This window comes from Marmota monax, unplaced genomic scaffold (genome assembly GCF_021218885.2).
Source record: "Marmota monax isolate L192 unplaced genomic scaffold, Marmota_monax_Labrador192_F-V1.1 WCK01_AAM20220418_F8-fsc00056, whole genome shotgun sequence".
Lineage (NCBI taxonomy): Eukaryota > Metazoa > Chordata > Mammalia > Rodentia > Sciuridae > Marmota > Marmota monax.
In genome coordinates, this window is record NW_026695212.1 from 2,530,830 (window position 1) to 2,558,385 (window position 27,556).

Genomic DNA, 27,556 nt, shown 5'->3' on the forward strand with positions numbered 1-27,556 from the left:
AGAAAGTATTTTTGACCACTTATATCATGCTTTGGCTAACACTTTGCCAGGTGTTGGGAACAAATAAAATAAATTTATGAACTATTTTATTCTCAAGGTACTTATGGTTTTGTTCACATAATATGAAAAATAGCAGTTATAAAATATGGCAATATTAATATTCGCATCTATCTGAACATTCTTTTTCTTTTTGAAATTCTACAGTATGTGACTTATGGCAAATATGTTTGCCATTTCTTTTTTAATTTTATCATGTAAATTTTTTATTTATCTCTGACAGATGCAATACAAATCTTATTACATATATAGAGCACAATTTTTCATATCTCTGGTTTTATATTCATACCAATTCATGTTTTCATACATTTACTTTGGATAATAATGTCCATCACATTCTACCAGCATTAATTACCCCATATCCCTTCCTTTTCCCTCCCACCCCTCTGCCCTATCTAGAGTTCCTCTATTCCTCCCATGCTCCCGCTTCCTATCCCACTATGAATCAGCCTTCTTACATCAAAGAAAACATTTGGCATTTGTTTTTTTGGGATTGGCTAACTTCACTTAGTATTATCTTTTCTAACTCCATCCATTTACCTGCAAATGCCATGATTTTATTCTCTTTTATTGCTGACTAATATTCCATTGTGTATTTATGCCACACTTTTTTATCCGTTCATCTATTGAAGGGCATTTAGGTTGGTTCCACAGGTTAGCTATTATGAATTGTGCTGCTATAAACATTGATGTGGCTGTGTCCCTGTAGTATGCTGTTTTTAAGTCCTTATAGACCAAGGAGAGGGGACAACTGGGTCAAATGGTGATTCCATTCCCAATTTTCCAAGAAATCTCCATACTGCTTTCCATATTGGCTGCACCAATGTGCAGACGCACCAACAGTGTATGAGTGTACCTTTTCCCCCACATCCTCACCAACACTTATTGCTGTTTGTCTTCATAATAGCTGCCATTCTGACTGGAGTGAGATGAAATCTTAGTGGTTTTGATTTGCATTTCTCTAATTGCTAGTGATGATGAACATTTTTAATGTATTTTTTTATTGATTTTACATTATCTTCTGAGAAGTGTCTGTTCAGGTCCTTGGCCCATTTATTGATTGGGTTATTTATTTTTTTGGTGTTTAGCTTTTTGAGTTCTTTATATGCACTAGTGATTAGAGCTCTATCTGATGTGTGAGGGGTAAAGATCTGCTCCCAAGATGTAGGCTCTCTATTCACCTCAAAGATTCTTTCTTTTGCTGAGAACAAGCTTTGTAGTTTGAATCCATCCCATTTATTGATTCTTGATTTTAATTCTTGTGCCACAGGAGTCTTATTAAGGAAGTTGGGACCTAATCCCACATGATGGAGATTAGGGTCTCCTTTTTCTTCTATTAGACACAGGGTCTCTGGTTTTATTCCTAAGTCCTTGATCCATTTTGAGTTGAGTTTTGTGCATGGTAAGGGATAGGGGTTTAATTTCATTTTGTTGCATATGGATTTCTAGTTTTGCCAGCACCATTTGTTGAGGAGGCTATCTTTTCTCCAATGCATGTTCTTGACACCTTTGAATAATATAAGATAATTGTAGTTTTGTGGGTTAGTCTTTGTGTCCTCTGTTCTGTACCATTGGTCTACCCATCTGTTTTGGTGCCAATACCATGCTGTTTTTGTTACTATTGCTCTGAGTATAGTTTAAGTTCTGGTATAGTGATGGTACCTGCTTCACTCTTCCTGCTAAGGATTGCTTTAGCTATTCTGGGTCTCTTATTTTTCCAGATGAATTTCATGACTGCTTTTTCTGTTTCTATGAGGAATGCCATTGGAATTTTGATCAGAACTGCATTAAATCTGCTTTTATATGTAATAGGAAGGTATTTGACTACATTAAGTGGGGCAAGAATTCATGGAGGAAATGCATTTTTTAATTAGTTCTAATCAGTTGTGCATTACAGTAGAAAGCTCTTCGATTCATTGTACATAAATGGAGCAGAAATTTTCACTTATCTGGTTGTACGTGAAGTGGTGTTACACCATTCTTGCAATTATACATGCACCTAGGGTAATGATGTCTGTTTCATTTCACCATTTTTCCTACCTTCTTACCGGATCCTTCCTCCCACCCTGGCCCCATCCAGAGTTCCTCCACTCATCCTATGTCACCACCCCATTATGGATTAGCATCCACTTATCAGAAAAAACAGTCGGCCCCTGTTTTTGGGGGGATTGGCTTATTTCGCTTAGCATGATGTTCTCCAACTATGCATTTACCTGCAAATGCCATAATTTTATTCTCCTTTAATGCTGACTAATATCCCATTGTACCACAGTTTCTTTACCCATTCATCTATTGAAGCATATCTAGGTTGGTTCAAGACCACATTTTACTAGGCATGGAGATTTCAGTTTTTCCCAGGGGGCATATGCATGGTAGGGAATATCATGCGAGAAGAGAAATTAGAGATAAGATCAAAAGTGGAGTTTTCAACGAAATAGAAGACCAGTTGAATAGGAGTGGGGAGGAGGGCTATGCTCGTGTTGTAATGGTAGATATAGCTGGAGTTTATAAAGCAGTATTGGCTGGGCCGGTAAAGGTAAGTCCTTGGATACCAGAGAAGATGTTTAAATTCCTGCTTGAAATCTTTTAAGCTCTGGAATCTTTTCCTCCATGAAGCCCTTTGATCCTTTCAGGATGAACTTTATTGTCCCTACTTTCTGCTCTATAGCATGTTGTATGCACTTCCATAATTGCGGTTTCTAGTTTTTTATGAATTATCTGTTTATGTAATTTCCCAATAGCAAGGCCACTCCCTAGTCATTTTTTTATCTCTATCCCCTGACACATAATAATCCCTAAATATTTATTTGTTGATCACATGCAAGCTAAAATTTGTTAGATAAATTGTGGGACAATTTTGAATAAGGGAATAGCATGATGAAAAAACCACCATAGTAATGAATTGGACATTATTACCTTAGGTACATGTATGATTGCATGAATGGTGTGACTCTCCTTTGTGTACAACCAGAGAAGTGAAAAATTGTGCTCCATTTGTGTATGATGAATTGAAGAGCATTCTGCTGTCATGTATAATTGATTAGAACAACAAAAACAACAATAACAAAAAACCCACCATAGTGCTAAAAGATGGATTTCTGGGAGTAAAAAAGAAGGACATGGGATTGTAACAACTTCATTGGGAACTTTTCTGTTAGCCGATAAATCTCAACATTATCCATGTACAAACAGCTCCTGATAATTTTGTTCTAGACCTGAAGTACCACATAGGATAGTTAATATCCTGCATACATTTACTTTGGAAGACTCTGAATTGAGTAACTCATATTATACAGGTTCATTAATAATAAATAACAATTTTACTAAAATAAAGACTAACACTTAATAGTACTTACCACATTGGCAGGCAAGGTTTTATGTACTTTATGTATATTGACTCATTAAATCTTCACAACAACACATTTTATAGATGAAGAAACTGAGAAAGGATAAGCAACTTGTAAAGATTAGTCAGCCAGTATACAAGCAGATTTAGAATAGTCACATTCAAATTTTTAAAAAGAGCATAAAAAATTATAATAGAATGCTTTAATATTTTATTTTGGTCACTCTAGTCTGGTTATTTGGCTAGCATCAGAGCAAATAGAAAACATACTTCTATCTTGATTCTTTGATAAATCTGTCACAGTACTTAAGTTAAAAATCGAACATTGGGGCGAGGGCTATAGTTCAGTGGTAGAGCACTTGTCTAGTACAGATGAGGCACTGGGTTTGATTCTCAGCACCACATAAAAATAAAGTTATAAAAAAGTATGTATTAAAAAATTGAAAACCATCTCAATTTGGGAAGAATTGAATCAATAGTAACTAGATCCATTATGGCATGTCATCAAGAAGGACTGTTTCAATCTGGTGGTATCCTTAGAATCTTGATGATATCCAAGAAGTCCCTTGGAATCTTGACAGGATGATGCAGCCAAGGTTCAGAAGCCATGAGGCCATTTAGCATCTGGGAGGTCGGGCAGCAGATAGATTTATGGGGAGGACTTTAGTAACTGAAACTGGGAGATCATTTAATTTTCACTTAGTGATTTCCCATTACATTTTTCTCAAGTTACTGTATTACACATTTTCACCACTTTTCCCTCACCCCACCATCTTCTACATTTCTTAGAAGCCTGATGCCAACTGATATCAGTAATCCTAAATGGTTTTCTATCAGTCTGGAAATTCCTTCCCTTTCTTCATCTTCATCAAGTAATCAGAACAGGCACTGGCTAAAAGCAAGTGGTAGAACTTGTTGCATATCAGCCCAGATGATCTGACCTCAAACTCATTATCTATAAACTGGGGAAAATAAAACCAAACAAATATAAAAACTAAATGTAGAAAAATGCCTATTATATTTCAGTATTCAACAAATATTAAATGACCTGACCAAGTTTTGAGAACATATCATACTAATACTATAGCCTAAAAACTTCTTAAAGTGTGAGAAATTAGGGACTCTGATATTAGAGTCTGCTTACAAAAGATACTGGTGTGATGAGTCACTGTTCCAGATGTACTGCTACATTTCAAATGGAACTCTGCTGCAAAACTGTTCACACATGATGCTACATTTCACATGAGCCTCCTCTGCAGTTTTATCCTAGGCTACCAGAAAATTTAAGCCCCCTTTCAGCTCTTTAAGAACATAATCCCTTTTACCGAGAACATTCCAGCTCAATGCCACACACAGTTTACTCAGCTCTGCTACTCCATGTGCTATTCCATTCACCACTAAAACTGACTTTCAAGATGAATTTTTCCCCTCATCCAGTTTTGTGTGTGTGGCAGGGAGAATAGAACAGGGCAAGAAGATAAGAGTTCTTCATTTTTTCCCTCTCTCAGATCCAACCTTCTTAACTCTTTCAAATGCCATCCATAGGATATTTACTAATAAATATTTTCAGTCACTGAATTCTAGGGAAATCAACAAGAACTTCAAGATTTCTACCTAGAAATTGCTTATAATTCCAGCAAATGTTACCTAATTTTTAACAATGTACATTTAACTTCAATTTTAAAAAATTTGAATTGCCTTTCACCATAGTGTAATGAAATTGCTCTGAAATAGATTTCTGAGTGATGTTTTACTCAAGCTTTTGTTATATCTAAATCAGACCTATATGATTTTGAAGAGAATATAAAATTGAATCCTGTCATCTCATTGACCCTTCTCATCTTGTCCCCACATAGTGATTTACAGGAAAGGTATTTTTAATAGAGGGAGTTTCTTTTCTACCTTCATGTCATCTGAAAGTTCAGGATAAGATCACAGCTAGAGTGGAAGAAAAGGATTTTCTTGAGCTACTTAAAAAGATAGGGAACAAAAATCACTGCTAATGCCTGACCTATTAAACTGTGGAGTTGAGGAGAAAACACAAAAAGCATAGTATTGAAAAAAGAAAAGAATAATTGTGTTTTAGAAACTAGAAAAATATAGCAAAGCATGATTCAAAGCGTAAGCAGATACAAAAATAATTATAGCTGCATTTTTCTTTTTAAAAACTATACAAACAGTACAATAAAATTATGAGTGATATAAAAAATAAAACCTATACAAACATACAAAAATGTATTGAAGCAATACCTACACATAAAATTCCTAGATCCTGGAGGTACATGTATGCTTGTGTGTGTGTGTGTACATATGTGTATGTATTTTGGGGAGAGAAAGATGGGGGAAGAGCAGTTTTTCTCTATTACCAAAATCACAATATTAAGTCTTTAGTTAACTTTTAAAACATTGACAGAGATGAGTGTTTTCGTAGTGAATTAGAATGGATGGTTAGGATAAACTGGGAAACATAATGGATAAAAGTTTTAACTATAAGTCACAAAAATTTATCTTGGTTGAGTAAGCAAATTAGAAAATTAATGAGTAGTTTTATTCTAATTCACAGATTTTGAAATTACTTAAAGGCAGTTCAGAAAAATATGAATTTTATAAATACTTCAGAGGTTATCCACAAAGCTGCTGGTCTTTTAAATGAATCCTTTTCTTCAGAAAGTGGTTAGTGAGAATTGCATGAATTTTAATTCAGATAGACATCTTCACTATGTTGTATACATGGATAATTGACCCATCATGAAATATTGTCAAAGACGACATCCAGAGAACCAGTGGGAATATGGTGTTGTGTAGTTCCAGCACAGATTTGCTGCAAAACCATAAACAAGTTTTTTAAACATTCCATTTTGTCTTCCTCATTTGTAAAATGGTAAGAATAACAGTACCTTTTTCTAACTCATATCACTGTTGTATCAAATGAAAGAACAGAAATATGCTATGAAAGCTGTTTTAGCTTTTTTTTTTTTTTTTGTCACTGTGACCAAAAGTTCTGAAGAGAACAATTTTAAGGAGGAAAAGTTTTTTTGGGGACTCCTGGTTTCAGAGGTCTGAGTCCATAAATAGTTGACTCCATTCCTTGTGGCTGGAGATAAGGCAGAACATCATGGCAGAAGAGTGTGACAGAACATGGCCACCAGGAAGCAGAGAGGGAGAGACTCCACTGGCTAGGGACAAATATAAACCCCAAAGGCATGGCCCCTGTGACCTTACCTCCTCTGGTCATACCCTACCTACCTTCAGTTACCACCCAGTTAATTCCTTTTAGGCTCTGATAACCCAATCATTTCACCACTGAACAATTTATTTTTAAAAATTAAGAACATCATCTCTTGGGCTTGGGCTATAACTTAGTGATAGAGTGCTTGCTTAGCATGCACAAGGCTCTAGGTTCAGTCCCCAGCACCACCCCCCCATCACCTCTCTACACCCCAAATTAATTTTTTCACAATGATAATTTAAAGGAATGAAATGGAATGTCATTCCAAATTTATTTTTGTGGGCCCAAATTCATCATGCTCAATTACTCATATTCCAGGTAGACACTTTGCTCACCATCTTCTGAGTTGTTGCTGTTTTCTTTTCTCTGTTATAGGAATAAATGCTAATGGTGATGGCATCTGCTGTAGTTTGGATATGGTTTGAGTGTGTCTTTTAAGTGTTTGTATGATAGAAGCTTGGTTCTCAGTGTGGCAGTGTTCAGAAATGCTTGAACCTTCAGGTGGTGAAACCTAGTGTGGGGGTGATTAGATCATCAGGGGCAGTGCTTTTAAAAGGGATTAATGTCATTCTTGTGGGAATTTGGTTGTTTCCCCTGAGAGTGGATTGTTATAAAAAGAGTGAGACTGGTCTCTCTCTCCTGTCTGGCTTCCTGTCTTGCCATGTGATCTCTTTTATACTTACTTCATACTGTGAAACAGCCAAGGAAGTTATTACCAGATCCAAGTAGAAGCTGGCACCATGCTCTGGACCTGAGAGCTAAACAAACCTCTTATCTTTACAAACTACCCAGCCTCAAGTATTTTGTCATAGCAAAAAACAACCGATTAAGACAATTATACTGGAATGGTGACCACTGGGTGTTTGGACTGCTCAAATCTTCTACTTACTTATCTTCTCATGACCTCCACTTCAATCACCATTTCAAATTTTCTCCCTTTTCATGATTATCCTCCATCTTCCTATAGTATTCACATGATCATAGTCCCAGAAACTTTGAGGTAATTGATGAATGATGCCTCACCAAGGCCAGAAGATTGTATTTATTTCCAAATAGATGTATTTTATGAACTGTTTATCATGTTTGCATTTGGGGATATTTTAAAGCAGCCATTGATTGAGGACTTATCATATACCAGGGACTATGCTAATCAATTTCAAGAAAATTATCTCTTTGTTTTTTTTTAACTTAAATAGAATTATCAAAGCTGCTGTTATTTACTCAAGGGAATACTGGTAGTAAGAGATGGAAAGAGGGTCTGTCTGGCTCTCAGTCATTCCTTCCGTAGCTCTTATATCATAAGGTTTCCCTGTATTCTGGCTGATTAGTCCTTTTACTAAATAATTCACCATCTGGTAGCTATCACACTCTGGTGCTAATTGGTTCTAATATTCTGATGATGGCCGAGTAACTATACTTGGATTTTAAAGTGGAGAAAGCTATGATTAAGGTCTAATACAAGCAAGGTTAAAGTCACAACTTTCCCTACGTTACTGTGTGTGACTTTGAATAAGCTATTTAACCTCTAGGAGCCTTAATTTCCTCATTTGTTAAGATGAGTCTAATACCCATATCACAAGAACTTCTGAGAGGATCAAGTTAATAATCTTGACATGTTTTGTAAATGGAAAAAAAATCACTATAAATGTGAAGCATCAATACTAAAATAGTGTAAGGATTGGTATAAATAGCAGCTGTCAGAACTGAAGTTCATCAGTGAAAGGGAAGCACATTGCTTATTCAAAATAGAAACTAGCTAATCCCAAAAAAAAACAAATGCCAAATGTTTTCTCTGATATAAGGGGAGTGATTCAAAGTGGGGTAGGGAGGGAGAGTATGGGTGGAAAATTACCTCTAGATAGGGAATAGGGATGGGGGAGGGAAAGGGAGAGAGAAGGGAATAGCAAGGATGGTGGAAGGAGACGGTCATCATTATACAAAATACTTGTATGAAGATGTGAATTTGGTGTCAACATACCTTATATACAAACACAGATATGATAAAGTGTGGTATAAAGGTGTATTAAGAATTGAAATGCAAAAAAAGGGAGCTCATGTATAATGGCATAATTTGGGATGAACATACTTTATATACAGTTACAAAAAATTGTGCTGTGAATGGATAATTATGAATGTGATGCATTCCACTATTGTCATGTATGTAAGAAATAAACCCCAAAACAAAATAGAAACTAGATATAATTTAGTTAAGTGATGCTTTAGAATTCTGGGAAGTTTCTTCCTGTTTGCTGAGTGGTTGCATTCTGGTGGTAATTGCAAGATTGTTAGTGACAACTAGTAGTAATTTGCTACAAGGGATGGATCAGGGAGGAGAGTGATTGTGCTTGTCTAGCATAAAGAGAAATCTAGAAAAACGGAGGATACGATAGGTAATTGACAGTCTAGATCTCTCACAAATTGATTAGCCTATATCTACTCGATGGTTCAATATGAAGCCTTCAATTTAAAAGGTTAATGGACACAGTGAAGTACAGAGATAGAACAACTGACAGTTAGGAGACTCAGTACCATGTCACTTTGAACAGATGATAGAAGAGAACTGAAAATACTAGCTGAAATGGAAAAGTCTGGACTTGTCATGGTATGCTTCAGTAGTTCACAAATCTAGCTGTTCATTAGAACCACATATTCCAAGGTTTTGCGTAAAGTTCTGATTTAGCAAGATTGTAGTGGAGCCTAGAATCTATTTTTATTTGTCTGGTTTTTTGTTTTAAAGATCCTCTCCTACATTTCTTATGCTTGATTACCATTGGTCTAGATGAAGTTTAAGAAAGATTTGTCTTAGGATAATGTCAATATCAATATTAAACATACTACAAAAAACAGGCTGTGAGAGCTGAGAAGATGTATCAGTTGCCTGAATGTCAGATTGATGAGAAAACTGTTATTAAAAAGATTGATTTGAGGGGCTGGGGTTGTGGCTCAGCAGAGAGCCCTCACCTAGCACATTCGAGGACCCGAGTTTGATCCTCAGCACCACATAAAAATAAATAAAGGTATTGTGTCTAACTGCAACTAAAAAATACACATTTTTAAAAAAAATATTAACTTGATGTTTAAAATCTAAATTAGGAGAAAAGATGATGAATTTAATTTTGGAAGCCCGATCAATTTGGGGTTTTAACCTAAAATTTCAGGTATGTCAGTATTCCCTTAAGTGTGTGCTACTAAATATTTAACAGTTTCATTAGAATATTTACTCCTACATAAAGCTAGTTTCATAACATGTTAATATGTTTTATGTACAAAGAAAGAATACCATTGCTTGGAAAGAAAAAAAGGATTTCTTATTGGTAAATATTGAATTAAAATGAGTCAAAGGATTGCCATATCATAGAACTTAAAGCCTACAACACACTAAGGTTCATTGTAGAGTTCCAGGAGTGGAATAGAATAAGTAGCATTTTCAAAATTTTTTGACCACATAATTTTTCTTAATTGAAGAACATATTGTGAGACTAATATTCCTGACAATACACACTGGAAAATGCTAATGTAGACCAGGAGAGTATTTAAGTTGAGTACATATGGAAGGAATGCACAGGGCTATGAGATGCTGTATAGACTCAAAGAACCAGGCATTTGGTTTGGCAATATTAGAAAACAATTTCAGTAGAAGTAGTGAGAGATTGTGGAGATGTTGGGATATGATATATTTTCAAACCACAAACCTAAATGAAGAATTGGTAGTAAAATACACTTACTGTGATTAGGTAGATACAGTTAAACAAGGGAGAGGTGGGGCCAATCCCTCATAGTTGGAGGGAAGGCAGACTTTAGAAATAGAGTTTAATTTTTTTTATTAAACTGAAAAAAGTGTAATGAGAGATACATTTACAATGCTAGAAATGAGCAAAAGATTTAAAGAACAGGTAGAACAAACTTTAGTAAAAATGATTGATTTTTCTTCTTTTGGGAGATAGGCAATGGAACTTTTGTTTTGGGAAAATTTTTTGTTATTGTATATTTTTATTCCTTTGTTTATTTTTTTGTGTTGCTGAGGTTTGAACCCAGTGCCTCATACATGCTAGGCAAGTGCTCTACCACTAAACTACAACCACAGCCCCAATGGAACATTTTTTAAGATTAACAACTGTCCATCTCTGAGATGAGTTTTTGATTTTCAGTTTGGGAAATTAGCCAGTTTGTTTGCTTGTGTATGTGTGTCAAGGACTCTTGCCATAGTTGGCAGCTCTTATTAGTGTTGCTATTGTTTCAACAATTTGAACCTTTTACTGCTTGGTACCACAACCAGAGAGTAGACAAAGGAAAGAAAATTCCATTATCATCAAACTAGATAACTATGGTTTTTAGTCCTATATTTCATGATCATGAATTAGCTGGCTGTAGTCTGTGCTCCTTTCTGCTGTTTACATTTTATGTTTATTACCTTACATTGTACTTGGAACAAAATATGCTTTTGTGAATTCATGTCTTGATTTGTTTTTCAGTGGTCATTTCAGTTGCAGTTTTTCTACTGTAAGGAAAGTTGGCTTTATACTGCTGGAGATTTGCACATTTTACTTCTATGTACTCACTTAAGTATGTAGTGTTAATGGCAGTCGTATGACTCATAGTCTACACAAGCATAAATTAACTCTGGTACCTCTGTGGTGTGCCTTCTTTGAGATTGCTCTGGAAGACCACCCAGAAGGTGGAGTTTACACAGACTGCAAAGACTCATTCAGCTTCAGAAACGGAGCAGCACTGACTGACCAATCACACCTGCATCCTTCAGTATGAATCAGCTACCATTTGCTCTTGATCAAGATTCAAACTGTTGATCTTAAACTTAAAGGGCTTTATGGGCTGAATTATGGCTGTTTTAAAGACCCCCTTCCTTAAAGTAAAGTGCTTTGCACGTAGTGAGCACTCCATAAATGCTCTCCACTGACCCTGACAACATGTGTTTAGACCCTTTGGTGAACTTCTCTTCATGGTTTTCAGATTGAGGCAAGGCTTTTTGACCTTATGTTTTTGTCTTTCCAATGAGTTTTGCTGGAGAAATGGGGATGGGGACTAATGGAGTGTAATTTCGCTGAAAAAAAGATGAAATTTATCTTTTATTGATGAATCTTTTTAGGTTGTTTGCTGGCCCATCTCAGTAAGTCTTGCAAACTAAGTTTTATTGTTTATTTCAATACAGCTGTAAAATGAAACAATAGTTTTAATGAGTTCATCAAGAATGTGGTAAATCCATTATTTTTTACCCTGGGGCTGGGTCTTTTCTGATGGATTTTCACTTATTTGGTGTTTAGTTAAGGGCTTCCCACAAAAAATAATTTTATAACAGTGATTTGTAAAAACTTTTCAATGTGAAATTTTATTCAACATGAGGGAAAACTTTTTACTACTTCATTGGGTAAAAAATGACTTTGGAAATGACTAATATAAAGACGTTGGGATAATTAGAAAGATGGGATGCTTTCTTATTTTAAATGGAGAGGTTATCTTTGCTTTAAAGGAATGCCATCAAGGTTTGTGATTCTTAGGATTATCTGAAGAACTTAAAAGTATTACAAACCAAACTTTGAGTATCTTCATGAATAAAAAACAAAATAGAAGAAAAAAAAATTTTAAATCTGAGATCCTATGTGGGGCCAGTGTTAGGATTTGGACTGAGAGAGAAGGTAAGATTAGTATTAGGGTTAGGGTTAGAACATATGTATCCATAAATATGAATATATATAATATGAATGTTTATATGAATATACCTGTGAAAATATACATGAGACATTTGTAACATGTATCTGTATATAGAAATATTAGAGACAAATGCATAGATATTGCTTGGATAAAATATAGGGCATACATATGTAAAAGAGTATATATGAACATATATGTAAATTTTTGTGTGAATATATAAATATTATATGCCAATGCATGTATAAATATGCATTGAAATATGTGCATTTTGTACAAAAAGACTTTCATGGTAGAAGCTGTTTCAGGCCTAGGACTAAGTTTAGGGTTGGCATGAGGGTCAGGGTTAGAGTTAGAATATACATATCCACATATATGATTTTTTTTGTGTGTGAAAATATATGGTTTTTGTCCCAGGGTAGTATATTCTCCACATAGCAAGGTGAAGATTTAAATAATGTAAAATATCAGGGGCCTGGGGATACAGCTCAGTTGGTAGAGTGCTTGCCTTGTAAGCACAAGGCCCTAGGTACAATCCCCAGCACCACAAAAAAAGAAAAAAAGACCTGAAATTAGATTACAATAACAATATGTTCTTTTTTTTTCCGTCAGTGAAATGGGGTTCAAACCCAGTGCCACATGCATGCTAGGCAGGTGCTTCACCACTGAGCCACATCCCAGCCCAATTTGTTCTTTTTTATCTCTGATGATTTATCCTTATATCTGTAAAAACCACAATTTCTTACGGTGGCTTTTAGAGTTGTGTTCTGGCCCTTGTCTACTTCTGTGATTTCATCTCTTATCATTCTCTCTCATTCATTCCTTTCTAAACACCTTGACCTTTGTTTTCTCTTTCCTTCCCCACCCCTTTCCCTTTTTTCTTAATTTTTAATTTGTAATATGCCAAGCTTCAGCTTGTGCATTTTCCCTTTCATTTGAAATCTCTACCAAAGGTTCTGTTTTGCTCTACATTATTGCTCCTATGCTTCATGTGTCAGCAGACATGTCATCTCTGAAAGCATATCCATGAACATTTATTTAACAAAGCCTCCCTCACTTACCCACCCTAGGAACTTTCTGTCCCATTACCCCTATAGATTTTATTCACATCAGGCACTTTATTTCAGTCTCTGTCTGCGAGAATTTGACTTATGTGGTTGTTTACTATCTGACTCTCCTGAACAGAGTGTGAGATGCATGGGAGCAGGAACCTTGTCTGTCAGTCTCTACTGTATCCTAGAGTTAGAACAGTGTCTGTACAAGGTCCATATGCAAAATATGTTGAATAGAAGAAGAATGACTTTCTCATACATTTTGCTTTTAAAACTTTGCCATAGGCCACATTTTAATTGTTCCAACTAGAAATGCTAGATTTTAAAGTAATGAATGAAATCTCATGAAAATTAGTTCCTGTATTCAGTTTAATTATTGAATTATACAATGTGAAAAATTTCAGTGAAAATTCATTCCTATAATCTTTTCCTGTGCTTCAATTATGATTCATTTTGTTCTCAATATAGCTATATGGAATAACAGATATTGTTAATTTACTTTACAAATAAAAAGCACAACTGACTTTCAAGGCCTAAATACTTTTAGAATTTCATAAAAACAGAGCAAGCTTAAGACTGTAAATCAGATCTTTTCTCCATGTCTCTTTACTCTTCATTTATATCTTTCTCTTCTTAATTTTGTGTTACTACTTCTGTTTGTATATAGTGATATCCAGAAAACAAAGGGCTCTGAATAAATACATTCTCTAGGCAAACAAAAATTTCTATTTTAACCCTAAAATTATTAATGATTTTTGTATAATCTTATCTAAAAAATATACTTACCTGTCTTACTAAAAGGCATAATTTCCCTTAATTTACTGATTACTTTCATGACATAGTTGGTATTATGAATATTAATTTTTTAACTGTGTTATAAAACAATAGTGCAACTAAGCCCTAATAATTTATGTTAAGACTCTCCTTGGCCTCTAATTCCTACAGAGTTCTATACAGTGTAGCGCATGAGTTCCTTTGCTTTTCTCATATGCATTGACCTCCCTAGAAGCTGTCACCGAAAAATGCTCCAGCTCTGTGTTGCTTTTGAGTTTCTTTTGCTGTCTTTATAAATGTTGGAATTTGCCAGTAGTTGGCCCTAACCTTCTAGCTGTAACTTCTCTTGTTCTATTTCTGACTAAAATATAGGGTAGAGATATGTGTTAAAACTGATTTTTGGCTTTTATTAGAGGTGTGAGGTTGTGAAATATGTAACTATAGAAAAAATAAAATAATTGCGTTTGCTAGGACTACTATAACAAAGTGTCACAGACTGGGAAGTCTTAACAGAATTTTGCTGTCTTACAGTTTTTGAAGCTAGAAGTCCAAGATCAAAATGTCAACAGGTCTGATGTCTTCTGAGCTCTTCTCCTTGACTTAGATTCTCTGTTTTCCCTGTGTCTTCACATTGTGTGTCTTCTCTCTATATATACATCCTAATTTCCTCTTATAAGGGCAGCACCCATGTTGGATTAGGGTCAAATAAAAAAAATCTCACTTTAATTTAATTACCTTTTAAAAGCCCTGTTTCCAAATTCAGTCACATTTTGTGGTACTAGAGCTTAGAACGTCAACGTAGGAATTTGTGTGTGGTGGTGATGGTGGTGGGCAGAAATTCAACCTACAACATGAAGGTATGTTGTATTCTCTTTAAAGCTGTTTCTTTAGCATCTTTGAATTTATTCTCAATAGATAAAGAGTCTGGACTCTAAAAGCTTTATTCTCTCTGGAGTTGCACAAGGAAGCATTAAATTATTTTGAAGGAAACATAATTATGTAGGCAGGAAATGATACTGGAATTCAGAAAAGGTAGTATTAACTTGGTGTAGAGGAGAATTGTAGAAACTGGAAGGCAAAACTGGCTTAAGAATTATTTATTTTTTTCATCACAATACATCTATAGTTTCAAGTTTTATGCATCCAAATTTTTATCACCTCAACTCAACTTTTTTTTCCTTTTCACATCTGCATTTCTCCTGTTCTTCATTCCTGGGAACTGCAGAAAAGAAACCTACGTAGCTTATCTATCCTGAGTTAGTTTGAGGCAATATTGATTTACTTTAAATAACTGAGGAAAATGAAGCTCACACATTAAAAAATTTGGAGAATCAAGGTCTCCTGATTCTTATTCCCTTGTGCTTTCAAGTGCATTGTGCTACTGTTTTAGTTGAGAATGTTAATTTATGCTTTAAGAACAAATAAGAATTCTTTTCAATATTGTGTAATGGGGTTATTCTTATTATTTTCTATTTGCTTTTCCTTTTAAACATTTCCATTTTCTTTGTTTTTTAATTTTTATTGTTGGTTGTTCAAAACATTACATAGTTCTTGACATATCATATTTCATACTTTGATTCAAGTGGGTTATGAACTCCCATTTTTACCCTGTATACAGATTGCAGAATCACATCAGTTACACATCCACTGATTTTCATATTGCCGTACTAGTGTCTGTTGTATTCTGCTGCCTTTCCTATCCTCTGCTATCCCCCCTCCCCTCCCCTCCCCTCCCCTCCTTTTCTCTCTCTACCCCATCTACTGTAATTCATTTCTCCCCCATGTTTTTTTTCCTTACCCCTCACTTCCTCTTGTATGTAATTTTGTATAACCCTGAGGGTCTCCTTCCATTTCCATGCAATTTCCCTTCTCTCTCCCTTTCCCTCCCACCTCTCATCCCTGTTTAATGTTAATCTTCTTCTCCTGCTCTTCGTCCCTACTCTGTTCTTAGTTACTCTCCTTATATCAAAGAAGACATTTGGCATTTGTTTTTTAGGGATTGGCTAGCTTCACTTAGCATAATCTGCTCTAATGCCATCCATTTCCCTGCAAATTCTATGATTTTGTCATTTTTTAATGCAGAGTAATACTCCATTGTGTATGAATGCCACATTTTTTTTATCCATTCGTCTATTGAAGGGCATCTAGGTTGGTTCCACAGTCTTGCTATTGTGAATTGTGCTGCTATGAACATCGATGTAGCAGTATCCCTGTAGCATGCTCTTTTTAGGTCTTTAGGGAATAGACCGAGAAGGGGAATAGCTGGGTCAAATGGTGGCTCCATTCCCAGCTTTCCAAGAAATCTCCATACTGCTTTCCAAATTGGCTGCACCAATTTGCAGTCCCACCAGCAATGTACAAGCGTACCCTTTTCCCCACATCCTCGCCAGCACTTGTTGTTGTTTGACTTCATAATGGCTGCCAATCTTACTGGAGTGAGATGGTATCTTAGGGTGGTTTTGATTTGCATTTCTCTGACTGCTAGAGATGGTGAGCATTTTTTCATGTACTTGTTGATTGACTGTATGTCCTCCTCTGAGAAGTGTCTGTTCAGGTCCTTGGCCCATTTGTTGATTGGGTTATTTGTTCTCTTATTGTCTAATTTTTTGAGTTCTTTGTATACTCTGGATATTAGGGCTCTATCTGAAGTGTGAGGAGTAAAGATTTGTTCCCAGGATGTAGGCTCCCTATTTACCTCTCTTATTGTTTCTTTTGCTGAGAAAAAACTTTTTAGTTTGAGTAAGTCCCATTTGTTGATTCTAGTTATTAACTTTTGTGCTATGGGTGTCCTATTGAGGAATTTGGAGCCTGACCCCACAGTATGTAGATCGTAGCCAACTTTTTCTTCTATCAGACGCCGTGTCTCTGATTTGATATTAAGCTCCTTGATCCATTTTGAGTTAACTTTGGTACATGGCAAGAGAAAGGGATTTCATTTTGTTGCATATGGATTTCCAGTTTTCCCAGCACCATTTGTTGAAGATGCTATCCTTCCTCCATTGCATGCTTTTAGCCCCTTTATCAAATATAAGATAGTTGTAGTTTTGTGGATTGGTTTCTGTGTCCTCTATTCTGTACCATTGGTCCACCTGCCTGTTTTGGTACCAGTACCATGCTGTTTTTGTTACTATTGCTCTGTAGTATAGTTTGAAGTCTGGTAACACTATACCGCCTGATTCACACTTCCTGCTTAGAGTTGTTTTTGCTATTCTGGGTCTTTTATTTTTCCATATGAATTTCATGATTGCTTTATCTATTTCTACAAGAAATGCCTTTGGGATTTTGATTGGCATTGCATTAAACCTATAGAGAACTTTTGGTAATATCGCCATTTTGATGATGTTAGTTCTGCCTATCCATGAACAGGGTATATTTTCCCATCTTGTAAGATCTTCTTCTATTTCTCTCTTTAGCGTTCTGTAGTTTTCATTGTATAAGTCTTTCACCTCTTTTGTTAGGTTGATTCCCAAGTATTTTACTTTTTTTGAAGATATTGTGAATGGAGTGGTTGTCCTCATTTCCATTTCAGAGGATTTGTCGCTGATATACAGGAATGCCTTTGATTTATGCGTGTTGCTTTTATATCCTTCCACTTTGCTAAATTCATTTATTAGCTCTAATAGTTTTTTTGTAGACCCTTTTGGGTCTGCTAGGTATAGAATCATGTCACCTGCAAATAGTGATAATTTAAGTTCTTCTTTTCCTATTTTGATGCCTTTAATTTCTTTCGTCTGTCTAATTGCTCTGGCCAGTGTTTCGAGAACTATGTTGAACAGAAGTGGTGAGAGAGGTCATCCCTGTCTTGTTCCAGATTTTAGAGGGAATGCCTTCAATTTTTCTCCGTTTAGAATGATGCTAGCCTGAGGCTTAGCATAGATAGCTTTTACAATATTGAGGTATGTTCCTGTTATCCCTAGTTTTTCTAGAGTTTTGAACATAAAGGGATGCTGTACTTTGTCGAATGCTTTTTCTGCATCTATCGAGATGATCATATGGTTCTTATCTTTAAGTCTATTGATGTGGTGAATAACATTTATTGATTTCCATATATTGAACCAGCCTTGCATCCCAGGGATGAATCCTACCTGATCATGGTGCACAATTTTTTTGATATGTTTTTGTATCCGATTCGCCAGAATTTTATTGAGGATTTTTTGCATCTAGATTCATTAGAGATATTGGTCTGTAGTTTTCTTTCTTTGAATTGTCTTTGTCTGGTTTAGGAATCAGGGTGATGTTGGCCTCATAGAATGAATTTGGAAGTTCTCCCTCTTTTTCTATTTCCTGGAATAGCTTGAAAAGTATTGGTATTAGTTCTTCTTTAAAGGTTTTGTAAAACTCTGCTGTATACCCATCCGGTCCTGGGCTTTTCTTAGTTGGTAGTGTTTTGATGGCTTCTTCTATTTCCTCAATTGATATTGGTCTGTTTAGGTTGTCTATATCCTCCTGACTCAATCTGGTTAGATCATATGACTTAAGAAATTTATCGATGCCTTCACTATCTTCTATTTTATTGGAGTATAAGGATTCAAAATAATTTGTAATTATCTTCTGTATTTCTGAAGTGTCTGTTGTGATATTGACTTTTTCATCCCGTATGCTAGTAATTTGAGTTCTGTCTCTTATTCAATTCGTTAGCATGGCTAAGGGTCTGTCAGTCTTATTTATTTTTTCAAAGAACCAACTTTTAGTTTTGTCAATTTTTTTAATTGTTTCTTTTCTTTCGATTTCATTAATTTCAACTCTGATTTTAATTATTTCTTGCCTTCTACTTCTTTTGCTGTTGTTTTGCTCTTCTTTTTCTAGGATTTTGCGATGAAGTGTGAGATCATTTATTTGTTGGTTTTTTCTTTTTTTAAGGAATGAACTCCAAGCAATGAATTTTCCTCTTAGAACTGCTTTCATTGTGTCCCATAGATTCCAATATGTTGTGTCTGTGTTTTCATTTGTCTCTAAGAATTTTTTTATTTCCTCCTTGATGTCTTCTATAACCCATCGATCATTCAGTAACCTATTGTTCATTCTGCAAGTGATGCATGATTTTTCCTTCCTTCTTTTATCGTTGATTTCCAGTTTCATTCCATTATGATCAGATAAGATGCATGGTATTATCTCTACTCCTTTATAATGTCTAAGAGTTTCCCTGTGACATAATATATGATCTATTTTGGAGAAGGATCCATGTGCTGCTGAGAAAAAAGTATAGCTGCTTGATGTTGGGGTGGTATATTCTATGTATGTCAATTAAGTCTTGGTTATTAATTTTATTATTGAGTTCTATAGTTTCTTTACTCAACTTTTGTTTGGAAGATCTGTCCAGTGGTGAGAGAGGTGTGTTGAAGTCTCCCATGATTATTGAATGGTGGTCTATTAGACTCTTGAACTTGAGAAGAGTTTGTTTGATGAACATAGCTGCACCATTGTTTGGAGCATATATATTTATGATTGTTATGTCTTGTTGGTGTGTGGTTCCCTTGAGCAGTATGTAGTGTCCCTCTTTATCCCTTTTTATTAACTTTGGCTTGAAATCTATTTTATTTGATATGAGTATGGACACTCCTGCTTGTTTCCGAAGTCCACATGAGTGATATGATTTTTCCCAACCTTTCACCTTCAGTCTGTGTATGTCTTTTCCTATCAAATGCGTCTCCTGTAGGCAGCATATTGTTGGATCTTTTTTTTGATCCATTCTACTAGCCTGTGTCTCTTAATTGGTGAGTTTAAGCCATTAATATTTAGGGTTATTATTGAGATATAGATTGTTCTTCCAGCCATATTTGTTTATTTATGTTACTTACCATGGTTTGTTTTTCCTCTTTGATTATTTTTTCCCTTTACTGTACTACCTCCCACTGTTGGTTTTCATTGTTATTTTCCATTTCCTCTTCCTGTAATGTTTTGCCAAGGATGTTTTGAAGAGATGGTTTTCTAGCTGCAAATTCTTTTAACTTTTGCTTATCGTGGAAGGTTTTAATTTCATCTTCCATCCTGAAGCTTAAATTCACTGGATACACAATTCTTGGTTGGAACCCATTTTTTTTCAGTGTTTGAAATATGTTGTTCCAGGATCTTCTAGCTTTCAGAGTCTGTGTTGAAAGTTCAGCTGTTATCCTGATTGGTTTACCCCTAAATGTAATCTGCTTCCTTTCTCTTGAAGCTTTTAAAATTCTCTCCTTATTCTGTATGTTGGGCATCTTCATTATAATGTGTCTAGGTGTGGATCTCTTATGATTTTGCACATTTGGCATCCTGTAGGCTTCTAGGATTTGGGATTCTGTCTCACTCTTCAAGTCTGGGAAGTTTTCTCGTATTATTTCGTTGAACAGATTGCTCATTCCTTTGGTTTGGACCTCTATACCTTCCTGTATCCCAATGACTCTTAAGTTTGGTCTCTTTATGTTATCCCATATTTCTTGGATGTTCTGCTCATGGTTTCTTAAGAGTCTCGCTGAGCTGTCTATGCTCTTTTCAAGTTGAAATACTTTGTCTTCATTGTCTGATGTTCTATCTTCTAAGTGTTCTACTCTGCTGGTAGTATTCTCCATTGAGTTTTTAAGTTGGTTTATTGCTTCCTGCATTTCTAGGATTTCTGTTTGTTTGTTTTTATAACCTCTATCTCCCTGTATAGTTGATCTTTTGCTTCTTGGATTTGTTTATGTAATTCATTGTCGAAGTGATCTTTCATTGTCTGATTTTGCTGTCTAATGTCTTCCTTGAGACTCCAGATCATCTGAAGCATGTAAATCCTGAATTCTTTATCTGACATTCCATCTGCTGCAGCTGATACCTATTCTAATGTTGAGTTGACCTGCATTGCTTGTGGTCCTTTCTTTCCTTGTCTTTTCATATTGCTTGCGTTTCTTTCTGTTTGGTGAAACTGTTGTTATTGAATTTTCCCCCTATATATTTATATTGCTCTTGTATAGTTGCAAAGTCTCCCTTGCAAGGGCGGGCGGCGGCTGTGTTCCTCCTACAATTGGGGTGATCTGTCTATCATGCTGGGGGCCGCTGGGCCCCTTCTCCAGGTCGCGTGGTCTGCCTACCTTGCGGGCAACGGCTGGGCCCCTCCTCCAATAGGGGTGATCTGTCTACCACGCTGGCGGGCCGCTGGGCCTGTTCTCCAGGTTGCAGGTCTGCCTACCTTGCAGGCGCGGGCGGCGGCTGTGCCCCTCCTCCAATTGGGGTGATCTTTCAACTAGGCCGGCAGGCCGCTGGACCCCTTTTCCGGGACGTGCGGTCTGCCTACCTTGCGGGCGGCAGCTGGGCCCTTCCTCCAATTGGGGTGATGTGTCTACCACGCCGGCGGGCCACTGGGTCTGTTCTCCCTGTCGGTCGCAAGTCTGCCTACCTTGCAGGCGCGGGCGGCGGCTCTGCCCCTCCTCCAATTGGGGTGATGTGTCTACCACGCCGGCAGGCTGCTGGGCCTGTTCTGCCGGTCGTTCGCAGGTCTGCTTACCTTTCAGGCGGGGGCAGCGGCTCTGCCCCTCCTCCAATTGGGGTGATATGTCTACCACACCAGCGGGCCGCTGGGCCTGTTCTGCCGGTCGGTCACAGGTCTGCCTACCTTGCAGTCGCGGGCGGCGGCTCTGCTCTAACATTTCCATTTTCTTCAGTTATTTTTATCACTATCCTCTTATTTTTCTGTATCATTTATGTTGCACCTATGTGAGATATCAAACAGAGTAATAATTCTTTCTATAATATAATGCTATTTTTTAATTTGACAAAATATTAGTAATTTTACTTGCAGCCATAGGTCAACTTTATTAATTAATTTATTTTGCTTAGACAAAACCTATGTTTTACTCAATTTCTAATATGTATCAGGAGCTGTCCTATGCATTTTGTTTATTCTCATTTATTCTACCCCAAAGTTTTAAAAGGCAAATATATTACTCTATTCTATAGGCAGTAAAACAGAGATGTAGAATGATAATCATACTTCTCTAAAGTCATATAAGGTAAAAAGTAGAAGAGCTGGGAAGTAGCTCGGGTCTGTTTATTCCTATCTATTCCTTCTATCTTTTCCATGATCATTACCTCATTGTGAACAAAGAGTATGCCTGTTTGTTTACTATTTAGATCTCCAGTGTCTAGCATAGAGTCTTGTTCCTAAAAGCTTAAATAAACATTTGTTGAAAAAAAAAGATACTAAACACAGCTTCTAAATAAATATATTTTATACAGTGTCATTTTTTAGTATCTTTTGATAATTTTTATGTCTTAATTTGTTCTTTCAGATATTAGTTTCTTATAATGAATTTAGACTTTTCCTTTGAATATGATTTATTTCTTTTTAATATTGGCAGACTTTAAGACTTTGGCATGCTTTATTTTAGTAATATTTCTTAACCAAGCAATCATAAATTTGATTTTCACATGAAAGTTAAAAGACATATAAAGCAATATTTTGTTAAACCACGATTCATCATAGAAGTTGTAATTGTATCATGTTTTCAAAGTGGCTTGGCTGAGTTCTGGCTTCTCTTTTGCTCATGATTATCTTAATTTCTAAATTTTTGGGGTTTTCTCATTTATGCTTTTGGGTTTTAAAAAATTATCTAGTTGATGGACATCTTTGATTTATTTTTTTTAGTTTTTAGTTGTAGTTAATGTGTCTATAATGTGTGTCTATAATGTGTGTTTTAAGCACAGTAAATAGATAGCACATAATTTAGGCTATGATATGAATATCTATTAGAGAACTTTTGATTAAAAGGACAAAAATGTCTGAGTAACAGTGGCTGGACAATGCTAGAGCTCACTGTTAGTAAGAGCTCCAGAAAACGACTGATCTGGAATTGTAATGATGTCCTGGTTCTAGGGCAACATTACTCAGGGCTGCAAGATTGTTTATGTATTCTTACATGGTAACCTCAATGGCTGAGAAGAGGGAGAGTAGAAGAAGGGCCTTCTCCCTAAGTCACCCTTCTCTTTTCCATAAAGAATGACTTTTCTAAGAACTACCAACAGAGGCCTTCTCAGTACTGCTCACCGCTCAGAATTGGGGTAAGTGCTTATCCTGGATCCAGTCACTGACAAAAAAGGATTACAATGATTGGCTTAGCCCAATTATGATTCATCTCTGGGATGGTTATATTTTTAGTGCCCTTCAAAAATTGGTATTATGTTATTGAGGAAACGAGAATGGATATTAGGTAGGTAACTAATGGTATCTAAATATTATTATTAAACTCTTTTAGTACGATCAGATAATCATATGAACAAATATAGAATCACAAGGAAGGAGTGACTGGTGCTTTGAAAGAAGATATTTAACCTAGACTGGCCACTCTTTCAAAGATGATTAAGCTAATCTGTAGAAAAATTTTTCAGAAGTGAGGTTGCAAAGGGGTTAAGGTATGCTAGGCAGGGAGGATGGGAGCATTCCAGGCAGGGGAAGAGTATTGTGTTTATGTAACTTTAAAAAGGCACATAAATATTCACTGCTGTTATTACTAGTCTCTGGCCCTGTGAAGGTCTTTGAATTACTTCTAGGGGTAGGAAGAAATTCTTAGACTTACAAGTAGGATCCTGACATATTGGAATTTTCAAAAAATTTCTATGTTTGAAGGGGACAATTGAATAGATTATTTGACTGGGATTGTCCTAGAAAAATTTGCCATTGAGTTGCTGTGTATAATGAATTTATAGGCAAAGTCAATCTGTCACTCCTGCTTCTTGTCTCTAATAATTTTCTGCAGCTAGAATTGTTAATTGAAATCAATTAAAAAAAGAACAGCAAATTCACTTTTTTACATGTTGTCTGAAACTTTTGAAACATTAATTCTATTAATTTATAGTTCATACTTATGCTATTCCCATTTTAAATTTTTTGAAACAATTGAACATTAAGCAAATAACAATGTTCTCTGAGACTTTGTTCCCTAAGAGTGACAATAAAATAAGTAAGTAAAAATAAACATTTTTACTTCAATACACATAGAACTTTCATAGATAATGGGCTGTTCTCTGAAGTAGAAAACAGTAGTTTTATAAATTTACCCAGGAATATACAACTCTAAAATGACTAAATGACTAAAACTTCCTTCTTTTGAGAATCTGTAATTATTATCAAATGAATATTTTATTAAATATTTTTATTATTTAAAAAGTATGATAAGAATGATACTTGAATTCTGGTTTAAAATTCATGAAACCTTCTTTTCTAAGTTTAAATATTTGGAAACTTCAGTTTAAGTCTTGCTATGGTTTGGGTATGGTTTGAGGGTATCCCCCAAAGGTTCATATGCCGGAACCTTGGTCTCTAGTGTGTCAGTGTTCATGTGCTGGAACCTTTAAGGTGGGTAGGCTGGTGCAATGTAATTAGGTCACATGGTCAAAACTAGCCACAAGAGAGGTGGGAAGTTGTGTGGAAAAACTCCTACCTAGGCAGCCATGTGACCATTTAAAACTCAGATATTCTATTTCTAAATTTAAAAAGGGGATAATGGATGATAGAAAGCAATAAGGGTCTGTCCTATTATCACCATCTTTTGGTGATTATCAAAACCAAAACAATAAAACAGTTGTATAGTTTTAAGCTTAGATGTGAATATGTAGTCAAGGAGTAAAGTGGATGCCTTTTGGAGAGACAGCTATATTTATGCATCTTATTCAATATTTTTTTGCCTTTTTTTATCTCTACCATCTAGCATAGTATGTCACTGAAAATAAGCACACAAGAAATGGATTTCAAATAAATGAATGAACATCTCTCTTTGCCTTTCTTGTACATTCCATGTGATTGTGTATTCTTTTTTGCCCTTGCTGTTTATTTGTTCCTGTCTGTATTACTTGATCATATTGACTTCCTCATATTATGTTGACTACCAATTCCTGAAGAAGATAAGATGGCTTGAAAAATAAAAGTTTTCTGACATGAGTTTTCATATCTCAAAATAGCTATTTTGTCATTATATTTGCTTTTGGCTTTTTGTTAATGTATAGATTCATTTGTTCATGGATTAATTCTTACTACAAATTTTCATGAACTCTCGTGCTGTGCTAAGTGTTGGGAATATGAAAATACATGAGACCCATTCTGCACCTCACGGAATGCAGTGTCAGTGCCACACAGTCTGGGGAATGCCATGCCAAGCCCCATGCTATGGAATAAACTGAGGGAGGAGCACAGTGGTTGAGAGGTTCAGGGAGAAGGCAAGATGCTACCAAACGCACACTGGAAAGAAGTACCTGCATGTCCAAGGAGCGAGAGATTCCTAGAATAGGGACTATAAAAAGGCTTCTGCATTTTAAGTAAGGAAGCCATGGATAAGCCTTAGCAAGGGACAATTGTAGTTGCTGGAGGAGTGGCTATGTTGGGAAGTCAGAGAAGGAAGACAGATGACATAGGATATAGCTGTGAAGCTGGTAAACTTGGCTTTACAGTAAACTTGATTGTAAAGCCAGAGGACACGAGGGATAACAAAACAAAAAGATTTAAAGGAAGACTTTAAAAAAATATTCTGGAGTACTTATATGCTGAAGGAAAGAGGAAGCTGTAGAGGGCCAGATATTGGAGAATGACAGAGAGAAGGAATAATAATTCATACAGCTTGGCTTCAAGGCAGATAGAAGAGTGCATTTTAGCACATAGATGAAGAGAACCTCAGAAGAAAGGAATCCTCTGGTTTTATATAGGAAAGGAGGACAAGGGATGTATATTATACTTGCAAAAGTTTTCTTAACAGACATCTAAACACATGAATCAGGCACTGTTTAGGTGTCCTGCCTACAGAGGTTAATAAGGCAAGGTTGTAGTCTAGTGGGGGACCTAGATAAGGAAGCCAGCTAGATAATGTGTGGTAAGAGCATTTAGAGTTGCCATCAGCCTTAGTGAAATCATGGTGGTAGGCTTGAGGTAAAGCTTTCCAGAATCAGAGAGGACAAAATGGGGTTGCATCTGCAAAGAGAAAGGGACCTGGAAGAGAGAGGAACTGAGATGAGGATTGGGCTTAGAAGAAGTGGACCTGGATTACAGTGGTTGAAAACCATGGGTGCAGGTGTGTGTGTGTGCGCACTACACACAGTCTGTCTATCTATCTATCATCTATTTATTTATATATACACATACTGAATATGTTTAAGCATCAGGTGAAACTATTTGGGAGTACTTGAGAAAATGAATTTTTATGATGAAAGAAGCCTCTTGCTTATCTTCTCTCCCCCTCTTTGATGACTTCTTGAAACTAATTTAGGTGAAGAAAGCCACTGCTTCCAAAAGTGCTTTGGTACTCTGGCATAAATTCAAAGAAATCTCCTTTCCCAGTTAGTTAACTACATTTCCCTAGGAAAAAAAATCTTCTCTGTCAATGTAACATCCTTTAACAGGACTCCTGCTGCTTGCTTCTTGTATCTTGCTATGGCAGCTGTGAACATATATACTATTGATTGTTAATGTGTGATATAAATCCGACTGGAGCATGCCCACTAATTGGTTTGAGAGCTAGATATAGACAATGCTGTCTTATAGTAGCCTGTGTAGATAGGCCTAGTCATAGGGTTAATTCTGCTTGACAGCACATCAGCAGCATCTTGAGAGTAATTACCCAACAGAAGTTTTCCCACAGCCGATCTGAGAGCTTCAAAGGCTTCTGAATTTACAACCAGTATTAACCTATATCTGAAACATAATATTCCCACAAGGGCTCAGTTTTTTTTTCTCCTTATTAAATGTATGGGGTTACTAGGTTCATTTGCTATGTGCTAAGAACTGAGTGAAATTATTTGGTATTAATAGTTGGAAATCTTGAATAATGAAGTAAAAAGAATAATTATAAATCTGGGTTTTTATTACTTTATTATATTACTGAAGCAAGTTAATCTGAAAGGTTGGGTACTTTTTAAAAAACACAATTTATCCTGTTTCTTAAAAAAAAAAAACACTAAAATGTTGGTGTCATTTTCCATACTGTGCTATCTGTATTGATTTGTGCATTTTTAGGGGACCTAGGTTAATGCATGCACTGAAAATGGTTAAAATAAATATATGTTTACATTTTAGAAATGTAAATTGTGTATTTACATTTTAAAAATATAAATTTTATATTTACATTTTACTTCTTGGTCAACATACAGAAATCTATAACTATTACACCCCCTTCCCATGAAATAACTGTTGTTATTTTACAAACTATTTTTATATTCTAAACTTTTTTTCACTTTTCAGGTCAGAAACCAAATTTGACTCCGGTTCAGGTATGTTTACATTAATAACGTTATTCTGGCTATATTTTATTTACATTATTCTCTGAGGAGTAATTCATCAGATCAAGAACCATTTTGATTTTAAACAGACTGGGCAGTCTCTTTTCAAAACATGAGCCCCACCTCAAAGCAGAGCTATTGGCTGCTTCAAATCATAATTTGAGATGTTCACTTTGGGATTCTTCATAGTTCTGCAATAAGCATTAAGTATTCTATATCTGCAGA

The 27,556-nt window shown here is 35.8% G+C and overlaps 1 protein-coding gene across 4 annotated transcripts in view; it reads left to right on the forward strand.

Moving 5' to 3' along the window:
• Positions 1-27,556, forward strand: part of Msrb3 (methionine sulfoxide reductase B3) — a 165,014-nt gene that overhangs the window by 53,532 nt on the left and 83,926 nt on the right. For all 4 annotated transcript variants that reach the window (XM_046430722.1, XM_046430724.2, XM_046430723.2 and 1 more), the window contains one exon: positions 27,294-27,322. In XM_046430722.1, the coding sequence (XP_046286678.1) occupies positions 27,294-27,322 (29 nt within the window). The remainder of the gene's footprint in view (positions 1-27,293; positions 27,323-27,556) is intronic.